General features: G+C 38.6%; 1 protein-coding gene across 4 annotated transcripts in view; it reads left to right on the top strand.

Annotated features, from left to right (window-relative positions):
• Nucleotides 1-267: 267 nt before the first annotated feature.
• Nucleotides 268-14,599, top strand: part of ARFIP1 (ADP ribosylation factor interacting protein 1) — a 45,061-nt gene continuing 30,729 nt past the window's right edge. For 2 of the 4 annotated variants that reach the window (XM_015825686.1, XM_015825670.1), the window contains exons 1-2: nucleotides 8,708-8,850; nucleotides 10,735-10,814. In XM_015825686.1, coding sequence (XP_015681172.1) covers nucleotides 8,778-8,850; nucleotides 10,735-10,814 — 153 coding nt within the window. In that variant the 5' untranslated portion in view covers nucleotides 8,708-8,777. Of the gene's footprint in view, nucleotides 487-8,707; nucleotides 8,851-10,734; nucleotides 10,815-14,599 lie in introns of those variants that run through there. The other 2 variants (XM_015825677.1, XM_015825694.1) reach the window with 2 other exon arrangements.

Raw genomic sequence — 14,599 nt, 5'->3', positions numbered from 1 at the left:
ATCATTCACTAAATCTATGACCGTTTCTACTTGGTTCTCTTCCAAAGGACTACCGTAAGCAAAGAGCGCATGTGATGAGATAGACCCGGATGTTGTTACAGCTACGCCAGGGGTAGGCAACCTCGGCTCTTTTATGACTCATGGACTTCAACTCCCAGAATTCCTGAGCCAGCTAAGCTGGCTCAGGAATTCTGGGAGTTGAAGTCCATGAGTCATAAAAGAGCCGAGGTTGCCTACCCCTGAGCTACGCGGAAAGCAGGCTGTGCCACGCGTAGCGGTCTCCTAGAAGGGTCCCACTTGGGAGGGAGAAAGACGATAGAGTTGAGACTTGAGGCTCAACTTCCGTCCACTCAGTTCCGATCGCTGCCGGAGTTCTCTGGGCGAGAAAGGCTAAAAGGCGGAGGCGACCGGTCTAAGCAGAGTTTTCTCAAGATTTCTCTGGCGCTCCCGGCAGACTAGCAGGAAGGAAGAAGTGGGTGACCGACGGTGAGAGAGAGTGAAGGCGAGCCGGTTAGCGGCAGTCTTGGCTATTCGCCGGGGATGGGAGCTGGGAAGAAGCGGGCGGCCGCGAGGTAGCGGGGCAGCTACGTAGTTTTTTCCGTGTCTGCGTTGCTCGTGGAGACGGCCCAAGGCTTGCGGTCGAGGGATGATGGGATGGGGGGCGGGAGGTTTTGCCCTTCCTCTGGCATCTTGATCTTATTAGCTGTGAGATTCCCATAAGGTCATCGGGGGCAGCTTTTTTTTTTTCTGCATGAAGACGGACTGAAGGAGAAAGTTTGGCTCATTTTACAAATAGCCGCTTCTCACTTTTTAAAAAAACAAACAAACCTGGACCTTTACCAGGAGAACGAGGCAATCCTGCTACACACCCGGATTTATTATCTACCCTAAAGCAGGCGGGGCGGTATTGATGCTGAAACAGCAGGAAGTACTGTATACTCTGTTGATCAGAGACCTTCAGCTTACTTGTGAATGCCCTGAATAGTTTTCCATCTCTTTCCTGCTTGCTTTGCTTTTCCATTGCTTGGTGTTTAGGCATTCCGATCAAATGTTTGGGACTGAAATGTGTGTGTTGTAGTCCTCTAAGTTGGTATAAAGATAGCTGGCAGTAATTTTTGTTGAAAGGTGCAAAAAAAGTGAGTTGCCTAGAAACAGAATATGCTGTAATCTTACACTCAGGTCCTTTGATTTTGGATAGCTGTTATATTATATAGTGCCAATGTTAGCAACAGGTGGAAAGTAGAAAGTGCCTGAGATACTCTTGGGTGGCTTAATTACACTTTCACAATATGCCTGAATAGGATCTTAGCTTTGAAAGGTACACTCTCTCTTCACAACATTGTAATACCATTATTTAGTGGATGTTTTGTGGGAGAGGTCCCTGTTAGATCCAATTGTCAGTTAAATCTAAGTTCATATCACTTGGAATTAATATGTCATCTGATAATTAAAGACATTATTTGAAGTAAAATCTCAGCTTGACATTAAATGGGGTGAACTACAAATGATAAATTTATCTGTGGTGTCCATAGTCTAATAACTAAGGTCAATTAACACTAAGGATTTAATGTATTTTAGAGAAGTTTTGCATCAGTAGCAACTTGGTGATTAAGTATGACATTGCTTTTGAGATATATACTGATTAGACTTAAAACTAAGTTTATTTGAACTTTAATAAAGCTAAACTTCTGAATAGCATGCATAAAACTGTAGCTTTATTTTTATAAGGAAAGATGTACTGTGTTATCTTGTCTGTACATTGTAAATATAAATCATAATATGATTTATATCCTTGTAAAAGTATAAGGAAAAACTACTGTAAAGAGAAAGTAGGTATATGCTATATATCTTTTTTTTAGATTTTTAGACTTTATTACTAAGTCTGTTAAATGTTTCAAGATACATATAAAAAAAAGTAAAAAGGAGATCCAAAATGTTTGGAGAGAATCTTGTGGATTTATACCTAGTGAAAATGCTCTAAGTCAGTGGTTCTCAATCTTTTCTTCATCCCAGAAACCTGTTTAAATACCTTTTGTGGTCATGGACCATGGTCACTGACAATCAAGACTTAAGATTTAAAACATATCATTTTTTCAATCCTTCCTGGGCCCACTGTGATGACATTGTGGGGGGTCTGTGGACTACAGGCTAACAATCACTGTTCTAAGTACAGTAATAATGTATATTTTATAGCAGGAAGCACGATGAGAACATCCTATAGAAAATAATGGTAGATAAATTGCTTAGGGACAGAAAATGCTGCAAATTACTTCCAATTACTTCAAAATACCATCAACATTTCTGAATGAAATTGCATAAAGCTGTATTTTCACCAGGCTATTGTGCTCCTTTAATGCCTTAAACTGATATAGTATGGCTGTAAAAATTACACTGTGTGCATTGAATGGAGACTTAAAATGACTTCTTGAATTGTCATCTGCTAAACAAAGTAGAATGTTCCAGCTGATACAACACAAAGTATATGTATCTACTACCAGTATAACTTCTTATTTATCTGTAGACAGTGATTGCTACATTCTCTTATAAGATGGAGAGTGATCACAATCTATCACAAATGCATATACATTGCTAATCTTATGTGTTTATCTATATAAACACATTCATTGTTTTTCATTCAGTTAAAAAACAGCAGTTTACTATTAAATACAATAACAGTTAAAAAAGAACATGATCAATAATTTTTAATGATGATTGAAGTGTTCTGTGGGGAGGTTTAGGCAAATAAGGCTTTAGCTGTCAGTTTATACAATGCTAATTTTGATGAGAAGACAGTATATAGTACCAGATGCATGCCTATAGTAGAACAATATATTGCTGGTTTCCAATGTTTGTTATATGATTGTTAATCATTTCTATGAATTTAGTATGCATAGAATTATTACAAACCCACAAATAAATGTCCTAAGTCATTAACACAGTTTTGCTGAACATCCCATTTTAAGATGTACAGAAGTTATTTATACTTATCACTAATTTGACTATTATTGCCATTTTTCTTGTTGCAATGAGAATATGCTGACTTCATTTACACTATGCTGAGCCAGATATTTTTTAAAATGCTGATAAGTACACCAGTGACCTTGTTGAAAATGTAAGTGACTGTATTGTTTTGGTCCTCCACAATCAAAATAATAAAAAAAACAGTGTGGCATCAACAGAGCCCTATCAGATAGACCAAACTAAAGAACAGACACCGTGCAGAAGTAAACTACTTCTATTAGAACAGTTGTAATAATAGAATATTGCAAGTCTGAATATGCTACCTTTCCTGCATCTTTTATCTGCATGAGAATTTGGAGGAGGTAGACAGAGCCATTTGCACAGATTACAGTACTTTTTTGGTTTGAGTTCAGATTTGTTAATCTGATTGTTGCCTTGGTAGCAGATCTTCCTTTTGTCCTTCAAGGCCATCCTTTTTATCCACTACAATAGACCAAACTAAAGGAAAACTTATAAACTTATAAAATACTGCTAGCAAGTATATAGAATCTGGTAATAGTCAGAAACTAATCTTATTGATAAAATACAAGTAAATATTTTGTGTTTAATAATAATAATAATAACAATAATAATAATAAAGTTGGAAGGGACCTTGAAGGTCATCTAGTCCAACCCCCTGCTCAGGCAGGAAACCTGATACCATTTCGGACAAATGGCTGTCCAGTCTCTTCTTAAAAACTTCCAGTGTTGGAGCATTCACCGCTTCTGGAGGCAGGTTGTTCCACTGGTTAATTCATCTTCTGCAAAGATGAAGTGAGGAAAGCTAAGGCTCAAAATGAACTAAGGCTTGTGACCAAAGTCAAAAATAACAAAAAAAGCTTCTTTCAACATGTAAAAAACAAGAAAAAAGTGAAGGAAATGATTGGTCCATTAGTGGGAGAAAGTGGCAAGAAGGTGACAAGCAACAGGGAGAAAGCAGAACTATTTAACTCTGTTTTTACACAAAGGGGAAAAAACAGACCAACCTATCAAAAATAGTGCCATAAAAAACAGAATAGAAAAACAAGATAGGCAAGAAAATGGTGAGCACCTGTCCAGCCTAGACGAGTTCAAATCGCCAGGACCAGATGGATTACACCCCAAGGTTCTCAAAGAACTGGCAGATGTGATCTCAGAACCACTGAACTATATTTTTCAAAGATCCTGGAGCACTGGGGAACTACCAGAGGACTGGAAAAGAGCTGATGTAGTTCCCATCTTCAAAAAAGGGAAAAAAATGGAGCCAGGAAATTACAGACCTATCAGCCTGACCTCAATACCTGGGAAGATTCTGGAAAAGATAATCAAACAACAAATCAGCAAACACCTAGAGGCAAACAAAGTCATTACTAAAAGCCAACATGGGTTTGTCAAAAACAGATCATGCCAGACAAATCTTATTGCATTCTTTGACCAAGTGACAAAATTAATGGATCAGAGGAATGCTGTGGATATAATTTACTTGGACTTCAGTAAGGCATTTGATAAAGTAGATCACAACCTACTACTTGACAAGATAGAAAAATGTGGGGTACATAGCATCAACACCAGATGGATCCGTAGCTGGCTGACCGGCCGTACTCAGCATGTGTTCCTTAATGGAACCGCATCTACATGGAGGGAAGTGTGTAGTGGGGTGCCCCAGGGCTCTGTTCTGGGCCCAGTGCTCTTCAACATCATCAATGATTTGGATGAGGGGATAGATGGGGAACTCATCAAATTTGCAGACGACACCAAACTGGCAGGAATAGCCAACACTCCAGAAGACAGGCTTAAGATACAGAAGGATCTGGACAGACCTGAACACTGCGCACTATCTAACAAAATGAAATTCAATGGTGAAATAATTTTAATTATTTAAAAATTTAAAAATTATTTAATAATTTTAAATAATTTAAATCCCTCTAGCTGTGTGTTCCATGTGTGGGTTTCATCCCACCATGTTTCCATAATGGCAACAACAATATCATATCTGCCCTCATTAACCTGAATTTCTAGTTCACCCTGTTTGCTGTTCATACTCTGTGCATTGGTGTATAGACATTTGAGTCCTTTATGACTGACCCTGTGTTTACTTTCTACATAACCTGTGTGGTGCCTGAGTTCCCCTATTGTCTTACCACCTATTTGGTTAGTGCACTTTGTTTGGCACTCACTATTAGAGGCTTGATTTTGCTTGATAGCAAGGTTGGTATTTTTGTCCACACATACATCTATGTTACATGCACTGAGAGCCCTATAATTTTTAGATTACCGGGGACAGGGTTCTGTATCAATTAATTCACTGTCCCTGCTGTTCAGTTTAAATTTTCCTCCAGAAAATCTGTGAATCTATAGCCAAGTAATTCAGTCCCTTTCTTTGATGGATGCAAACCATCTCTTTTGTACATCTTTTTATTGGACCAGCTACAGACATCGTGACTAATATATCCAAAGCCTTCCCCTTTACACCACTCCTTTAGCCACATATTGAATTCTGCTATACGCTGGCCTTTTCCATTTTGCTCCTTATACACTGGTAAAACCTCTGAAAAAGTAAGCCTACAGCCTATTCTGCTAAGTTCCTGCCCCAAGCTCTGGAAATCGTTCTGCACAGAGAGTACATCTTTTTGAGACAGATCGTTAGTGCCAAGATGTACAATAGCCTCCACATCACAGTCCTTGCTGGCATTCTTGATTATTTTAGAAATATGCTTCTTGTCCCTGATGGCAGTAGCACCTGGAAGACACCTGACCTCTTTCAAAACCTCTGTGTCCTTACCTAAATTTACATCCCTTATAATTGAATCACCTACCAGAAGGTGGCTTCTCTTTTTGGATGCCTTTCTGTTCTTGCATGACTGATGTGTAATACCTGATTCACACTTCTCCCTGTCGAAAACTAGTTCTTCATATCGGACCACAATCCCCTGCTTATTTGAATTATCACAAATACCTTTACCTGTCTCCTTAATGTCCCTTAATGTTTACTTGCCTTCATCTGCTCTGTTTCACACATAGCTGCAATGGTCAATATTAAACAATAATACAAAAATGGCAACCCACAGGCTCAAGATTGGTGGATGATAGGTAAATGACCTTTAAAATAATTTTATAGTTTTTGATAGTAAAAAAAAAAATCAAACCTTCAGCACACCCTCCCACACCCTTCCTGACCCATGCTGTGACCCGCATGCACTGTCCATGATCTGTGCAGCACTTTTTAAGCACTGCCCAGCACTCCCAGCACATCCTAATCCACACCATCTCCAACTAGTGCAGTGGTTCTCAACCTGTGGGTCGGGACCCCATTTGGGGTCGATCGACCATTTCATGGGGGTCGCCAAGCAAGGCTGTCCGCCATTTTTTTTGTCCGCCATTTTTTTTTCCTTTTCCGGCGAGTGCCTTACCTCCCTTGGGCTGGGACAGCTGGTGGTCGGCCTGCTCTGTCTCTGCCGCTTGCCAGCTACGCCTCAGCCGGCGCAGGGGGCGGAACCATGCATGCGCGGCGCTCCCGGGCAGGGAAAGTCCTCGACTTACGACCGGTTGGGTAGTCCTTGACTTACGACCGGTTTAGTCCTCGACTTACGACCGGTTTAGTCCTCGACTTATGACCGGTTTAGTCCTCGACTTACGACCGGTTGGGGTCACGGCATTAAAAAGGTTGAGAACCACTGAACTAGTGCAGTACCTCTCACACACCTCTGCAACCCCCATGCATTCTTCTTGACCTGTGCTACCTTTCCACATGTCCTACTTGATCTGCATTGCACCTCTTACACATCCCCATGACTCCCACGAGCCCTTCTTGACCTGCACCATCCTCTACCTGAACTGCACTGCGCTCTTGTCCCAGGCACTATGCTGTTCATATGCTCTTCACAACTCGCATAGTATCTCTGGTGCACACCCACACACCCTTTCCAAACAAGGAAGATAGATTTCTGATGCTCCCTGCTAGCTTTTCATAAGGCACCTCAATGAGGAAGCTGGCAGGAAGCTGGAAGACACTGCCATTCCAACTGCTTTTTCGCCCACTTGCGATAATTCTGTTTTGCTCTTTACATAAAGAAAAATCTCTAAATGATGACCCAATGGGAATGAATTATCTAGTAATATTTTTAAAAAATCCTAATTTTCTTGTACTTCCATTATTAGTCGTCTTCTGTACACCTATAAAAGTCCAAAACATTTTGATTTTCTGTTTCTTGCCTCTGTGCTGTAAAAATGTTTTAAAGTCATAGTATTTAGTTTACATCATCCTGTAAATGTGTGTTGAATGGTTCAACCAATGTAATTTTACTTCTATGTTTCAGCTTGTAAGAAGTGTTTAAGTAGAAATATCAGAGAAGTTACAGAGAAGTTTTAGCTGTGAAAGAGTGTTGTTCCTCTGCTTAATTTTGTAACTATAGTTCCTAGTTTTCATTTCATCCAAAGAAGTAAAAGGATTGCTTATGGTTTGAAGTTTCTCACTTTGGTAATTGTAAAGATAGTAAATTAATTTAATATCATTGCACCTGTATTTTAAGGATAGATATAAAGATGTCAACATAAAACATTTTTATATGTTCTCAGGTGCATGCAGCATAATAAAAGCATTGTCTAATACTTTATACTGTTGTAATCTCTTAACTCAGTTCCTCAACTCTGTTCTTTAGCTGGCAATTTAATTTTTAAAATGTGCTATGGTAGAAGCAGTTCCTGTACTTTGAAATTAAGACAGAACAGCTTGTGACTCTTAAAGTATTTGTTCTAGCTTATCCAGCCTAGAATAAAGGCTTATAATGGTGCTCAGAAATTGTATAAGAGCGAGTTCCATGAGAGGAAGAAGAAAATAGGGTTTTTTTCTTTCTAACCCTTTAAAACAGGGATCTTCAAACTTGGCCCTTTCATGACTTGTGGACTTCAGCTCCCAGAATTCTTCACCTGGCGTGCCTGGCTGAGGAATTCTGGGAGTTGAAGTCCACAAGTCATAAAAGGGCCAAGTTTGAAGACCCCTGCTTTAAAACCTCATTTTATTCTAATAATCAGTAGGTTAATTAAAGCTATTTATAGGCCCACATACAACTGAAAGACTCTTTAACCAAGTTGATAAATATCAGCGTAAGTAAAGTTTGGAGAATTTCTGAAATCTTTCTGTATTGTGTGAGGGAAAATGTAAACTTGTTAATGAGCATGTCTTGATGTAAATTCTCTCTCCAATTTATTTCATTGGCTAAATAGTGTAAATCAGTACTTCACAATCCGTCCTAAGTTTGAGTGAAAATTTGAGAACTCAGACTGGGACCATTACATTAAAAAATAGTTAACTCCATCTAGGAGTCAAAAACCCAATCCACTCCATATATTAGGCAAAGTTCCAGGGGAAAAAATGAGAAATGATGGAGGCCAGCCTTTGAAGAGTTAATACATCAATGTGATGCAAGGATTTAGTGTGTATATAATTAAACAGGCTCATAAGCAACTAATCTGGTTTTAGCTAATTTTATAATAGAACTTGAATTATCCTGTATTATTTAATGATGCTCTACTCTGGATCACAAGGTCATTTAGACATGGGGCTACTTTTGACTAGATTTTAATTTCTAGGTTGCTGTGACTTACAAGTCCTGTGGCAGCTCCCTTTGTGATAGCACCTCTCAGATGGGTTAAGTATTGCATAAGTGAGTGTAAACCAGACTCTTCCAGATCTATTGTGTAATGATTCTGGCTCAAATTCTAGGTTTGACCTTGCTGAGTTGGCTGAATAGGATTGTTGGCTCAGTAGGATTGTCTAAGAATTATCTTCAGATGACTCCATGATAGGAACTATCAACAAGGCCAGGCCAGCTGTTTGCAGACACACTGGACAGTGGCCAGTTCAGGAAGATTGTAAGTTTTTACAACTCATTTTAGACAGTTTCTTTTTGTACATTACTATGGTTGAACTATCACTCCCAAAATTGCTTTTTGGGATTCGTTCATTATTTAACATTTAATACTTAAACTAAAAAGATTTTTAGAACTACCAGCAGAAATCATGGGGAAAAAGTTCCTAAAATAGTAGAATATCTGAAGCAGAACATTCCCAACTTTATAATCTTGTATTTCTTGAATTTGTTTAGTTATTTTGATATACAAGTAGATCTTACATTTTTTGCCTTTCCCCCCCAGTCAGATTAAACTGATAGGACTGCCATAAACAACTTTCTCTACTTCTTTTCCCCCTTCCTTGATTGCTATGGATTATGATTTAAAAGAAGTAGGGACAATAACTAAAAAGATTTTGTCTATCCGGTTTGCAAATATTCTCCTTCCTCTTAGTCCCTTCAGTCATAACCCATCCAAAAGGTATTGTTGGAATGTATAATAATATTAACAACACTATTACTATTTTATTATTAGACTAGCTGTACCCGGCCACGCGTTGCTGTGGCTCAGTCTGGTAAAAGCGTGTGTTGCTTTTACGTCCAACAGATGGTGCTGTTTTTCAAAAAAAGCATGTTTTTACTTGTCACAGGTGTGACATCTATATAATATAGGTATATAAAAACACGCGCGTATTCGAATGCAACGTTGTGTCAAAATTTCAAAGCAATCGGTGAAGAACTTTCAGAGATTTAAGATTTTGAACAAACGAACATTTTTATTTACATAGATTTTTATCCTGCCTTTTTTATAAATTACTGAAGGTAACGAACACACTTTACACTTTTTCCTCCTCCTATTTTCCCAAACAATAATCCCGTGAAGTGTTTTGGGCTGAGAGAGAGTTTTTATGTACTTTTATGCCTAAGGGAGGCCTAGAATTCACAGGCTCTAGGACTGTGTAGTAATGACTACACCAAGCTGGCTTTCATATATGTTATGGCAGTGATGGCGAACCTTTTAGAGACCGAGTGCCCAAACTGCAACCCCAAGCACACTTATTTATCGCCAGGTGCCAGGTGGGCGTGGCCCACTGGGTGGGCGTGGCTGTGGTGGTCATGGCAGACTGGGTGGGTGTGGCCAAAATGGGTGTGGTCACCTCGATGTTGCTTGTGGGCAGGGACTCCTGTGGGGGCCAGGCAGGGTTGGGGAAGATCCAGGGGGTCTCTGGTGGGTGGGACGGTGGGCAGGAGGCTCGTCCTGCAGGGTGAGGGGAGGCAAGGCAGGGTGGGAGTGCCATTGCCATGGGACAAGGCGAGGCAGGGGCCAGGGCGGCTGCTGCCTGACACCATTGGCCCCCGCACACAGAGGCCAGTGAGCGCATGGGGGCCGACAGTGTCCGGCAGCAGTCACAGTCTGCTGGCCCCTCGACTCTGGGGCTCCGCAGCCCACTGCCAGCAGTTCAGAGAACCCACCTCTGAGCTCAACGGCTGGCTGACAGCTGAGGAGGCGATGCAGTGGGTCATGCCCGGGAAAAGGAGAGCATGCGAGGCCAGGAGGGACAGGACGGGGGGGAGGGAAACCAGCCGTGCTGGGATGCATCCGGCCACGTGGGACCTTGGCGAGTTAGCGGGCGGCTGCTTGAAGAGGGACGGTTGCCATCTCTGGGGCATGGCGCGTGTGCCCACAGAGAGGGCTCTGAGTGCCGCCTCTGGCACGCGTGCCATAGGTTCGCCACCACTGTGTTATGGTGTGGAGTGGTGAGGTGTGTGATATGTTACATTATGTTAATACATACTTATATATGCATATATATTATAAAGCAAATATAAGTTCTTGTAGGAACTTATTAGAATACATTTAGTTAACTTAAAAAAATAATATACACTCAACTTGTTTCATTTTCAGATATGTCAGAATACAGCAAGAGTTCCCCAACGGTTGATGAACATCACCAAGCTCCAGAAGGAATCCAGTCTGACTCTGAGGTGATTGGGTGATACATATAGTGATAGTTATTCAGAAATCAACCAATCCTTTAACAGGCTCAGACTGGAAAAACAAATTTAATTCAATCTCTATTATATGGATATTGATCCAAAAATGATTAGCTAAAAATATTCCTACTTTTGGGGGAGGAACTATTGGCATTATTGACAGGTTTGCAGAATGGGTGCATATTGATCCAGGTGGTTTCAATGCATACTAATGAATTCGTTCCTTTGTAGGTAACCCTATCCTCTCTCCTACTTTGACAGGATTTTATGTTAGTTACTTGGAAAAATGTATAGTATGTAGTGTATGGACTGCTTGCTCTTATGGGTGCATTCTCATGAGGTAGATGGTTGGCTTTTCTCATCCCATGTTTGAGGAACAATTACTTTTTCTGTAGGAGGGTCAGTTTCTCTTATTTTGAAGAATAGCTTATTTGGTCCCTGTTTACCTTCTTGCAAAGTAACCTAATGAGATGTTTGGACATGATATTTGAGGAACAGTTATTGATTCTGTAGAAGGGTCCCCTTCTCTTATTTTGAAATAACTTATTTGGTCCCGTTTAGCTTCTTGCAAAGTAACCTAATGTGATGCATAGAAGACACTAGATCAGATATGTCAAGCTCGCAATGTCACGTGACATCGCACAATGTATCGGGACAGTTTTGCCATTGCTGGCAATGGGGTGGGCGCGGCTTCCGCATGACGCATCCGGCCCACGGGCCGGCAGTTTGACACCCCTGCACTAGATTGTGCTACAGTATTAATGAACAGTTTTAAACATCATTCAGATTAAGCGGAATTTTTTTTTCAAGCAATATACAGCATTGTTGCTATACAGGTAGTCTCAACTTACAACCACAATTGAGCCCAAAATTTCTGTTGCTAAGCAAGGCATTTGTTAAATGAATTATGCCCCATTTTAATACCTTTCTTTCCACACTTGTTAAGTGAATCACTGCACTTGTTAAGTTAGTAACACAGTTGTTAAGGGAATCTGGTGCCCCCATTGACTTTGCAACCATCATAAATATGTGTCAGTTGCCAAACATGAATTTTGTTCATGTGACCATGGAGATGCAGTTGTAAGTGTGAAAAATGGCCATAAGTCACTTTTTTCATATTAATTTCAAATGGTCACTAAACAAACTGTTGTATGTCAGGGACTACCTGTATCAGTTGTACTCATTGTGCCTAAATGTAAGGATAGAGTCTCTTTGATTGTGGTATTACAGAAGGCTTTTATAATCTGTCTACTTAGGCGTAAACATATAGCATTTGGAAAGTTCTGGATTAATTTAAACATTTGGAAAATGTATTTATACTTTTAATAAATACGGTTAGTAAATGCTGAAAACCATGGCTGGTTAAACTGGGACGATTAATAACAGTGAATGTTTTTGTTGTTCTGAAAAAGCTTATCATCAGGGACCCAAATAGCTCCTGCACTATTTATTTTTAGGAAGACCATTACAATTATTTTGTTTCACCAAACATTTGGAATTCAAGTAAGAGTTAAGAATGGCTGCGGTTTTATTTCTTAATTTCTTATTTAATTTTTATATTTATTTTTAGTAGTATACTCTTAAGATTTGGGGGTTTGGAGTTTATGTACTGTTTAAATTGTTTTTTTTGATTGTGAACTTTAAAACTTGTCATTGTAACAAATCTTGTGACTCAGGTGAATATAAATATTAAAATTAATTATAAAACATGTTTCCATTATTGTGAAATATGTCCCACATTATATCTATTCTAAAGTTTAATTGTTTGAAATAAGATATTTTTTTTCTAAAAGGGAATTATTTGGGCATATGAGCCACATGTTTGAAAATAATACCTGATTTACCACATTTCCTTCTAACATGGTAGTAATATGGAATAACTGGATAGGTAGAAAAAGCCAACAAAGCCTAACTTAATGCATAGTCTTGTAAATTTAAACACTTACCGGTAATTAGTTGGCAGTTCAAAATTTTTTCTCTTGGGCATTGTATTAAGCTTGGCAATCTACCTTGCTGTTAATTTTAGTGAGAGTATCATGATTGTTAAAACCATGTAAACAGCCTAGAATGTCTACAGTAGCAAGAAGATGTACAGGGATTTCTCCATTTTAAGAACAAATTTGTTCTTAAGTTTGTCTTTAACTCAAATTTGTATACAAATCAGAGTTTGTACTTATGAACTGATTGCCTATTACTAAAAATGGCAGATTTTTTCTCCTTGAGCTGCAAAACTGCTAAACTCATGCAATGTTTTCATGAATTGCTGAAAACAGGTTTTGTATTAAAAACGTGTGACTTCAGTGGTTCATGAAAAGATTGCATGGCTTCAGCGGTTTGTTGGCTTGAGGAAGGAGAATGCCATCCACCATTTTGAATAATAAGCCTGGTCATATGTGCAAGTTATCTGTAAATCAAATGTTCTAAATCCAGGGACTGCCTGTATTACAAAGTAATATTTTGGGGGATTCTGAACTCAAGGCAGGTTACAGTCTCCCAGTACCATACTGAGAGCCAAGGAGAAATGCAGTTCTCTCCAAAGACTTGAGTGTGGCCCAAAAGATTTTACTTAATTACAATATTTAATGTAATAGAATAGGGAAATTATTAAATACAGGGGGAATAATTTCATAAACTGTAATCCATATTATTCCAATAAATTCTTTAAATACAGATTCTAATATTCTCCTTACCCTGAAAAAGTTAACCTTTGCTTTGAGTCTTCAATTCTACCAATCTGAATTGTTCATTCTCTTTCCACTGAAACACTACAACTTAATATTTTAATGAAAGCCCTTGAGTGTTCAACAGCTTCCACATGAGGGCGCTCTGGGATCATTTAAATTGTTTTCAAGTCAATATTCATATGACTTTTAGCTGGTTTTAGCTCATTATATAAATAAAATATATAGAATTGTTTATGTGACATAAATTGTATACCAATCTAGATCCTACATTCTTGAAGAATAGTCATTGAAAGAGGAAAAAGGAATAGTAGTAATAATAATGATTGCAAATATGAGCTATAAAATACTTGTATATTTTTAAATTTTAAATAAGTAGCTTCGTTTTAGTAATAAATTCAAGAGCATCCTCTATTATTATAGGAATGTCAGTTCAATATTTTTGAATTGTTGAAAGACATGTTAAGCACACACAATCTTTGTCATTAGCTGCTTGTTTAGTAGTTTGCCAAATATTTATGCAAACTTCTGTGATACATTCTGCTTAACAGAAAACTTTTTTTCTTTCGCAAACAGGTTGGACAAACACATAGTTTATAATATGCAGTTTGTTGCTAATGCATATTTCCCCAATAATATTAGGATGGCACTGAATAATTTCAAACGATATTTGTGGAGAATTCGAGCAGAACAGGATTTTTTGCAATCTGCACTTCTGTAATGCAGTAGATTATCATTATTTCAGAGTGGTAAAAATAACATCCAAGTTAAGGCATGGAATGTATGCAGAGTTTTGTTTTCTATGTTTTTAATCTTAGTCCCATTTTTTTCACTGTGCTTGATTTTCTGTCAGCTTTATTAAGTCATCTTCCTTACTCTGTATCTTTTCATTACTAGAGCTTGCAGATCATTTGCATTTTCATCATCAGCACAGAGCAGATTATTGATGTTTTGTCTCCAGTGTTAAAATCATGCTCATCTTCCAATCCAGTCTTCCTCAATATATATTCAGCATATAAATTGGATAAATAAGGAAAGAATATGTAGTTATATACTGGTATAAGCTTTCATATCAGTTAACAATTAAGTAGTAAT

Source organism: Protobothrops mucrosquamatus, unplaced genomic scaffold (genome assembly GCF_001527695.2).
Source record: "Protobothrops mucrosquamatus isolate PMUCROS unplaced genomic scaffold, P.Mucros_1.0 scaffold_201, whole genome shotgun sequence".
Lineage (NCBI taxonomy): Eukaryota > Metazoa > Chordata > Lepidosauria > Squamata > Viperidae > Protobothrops > Protobothrops mucrosquamatus.
The sequence above is the reverse complement of the archived record's forward strand: the minus strand, read 5'-3'. Positions and strand labels throughout refer to the sequence as shown.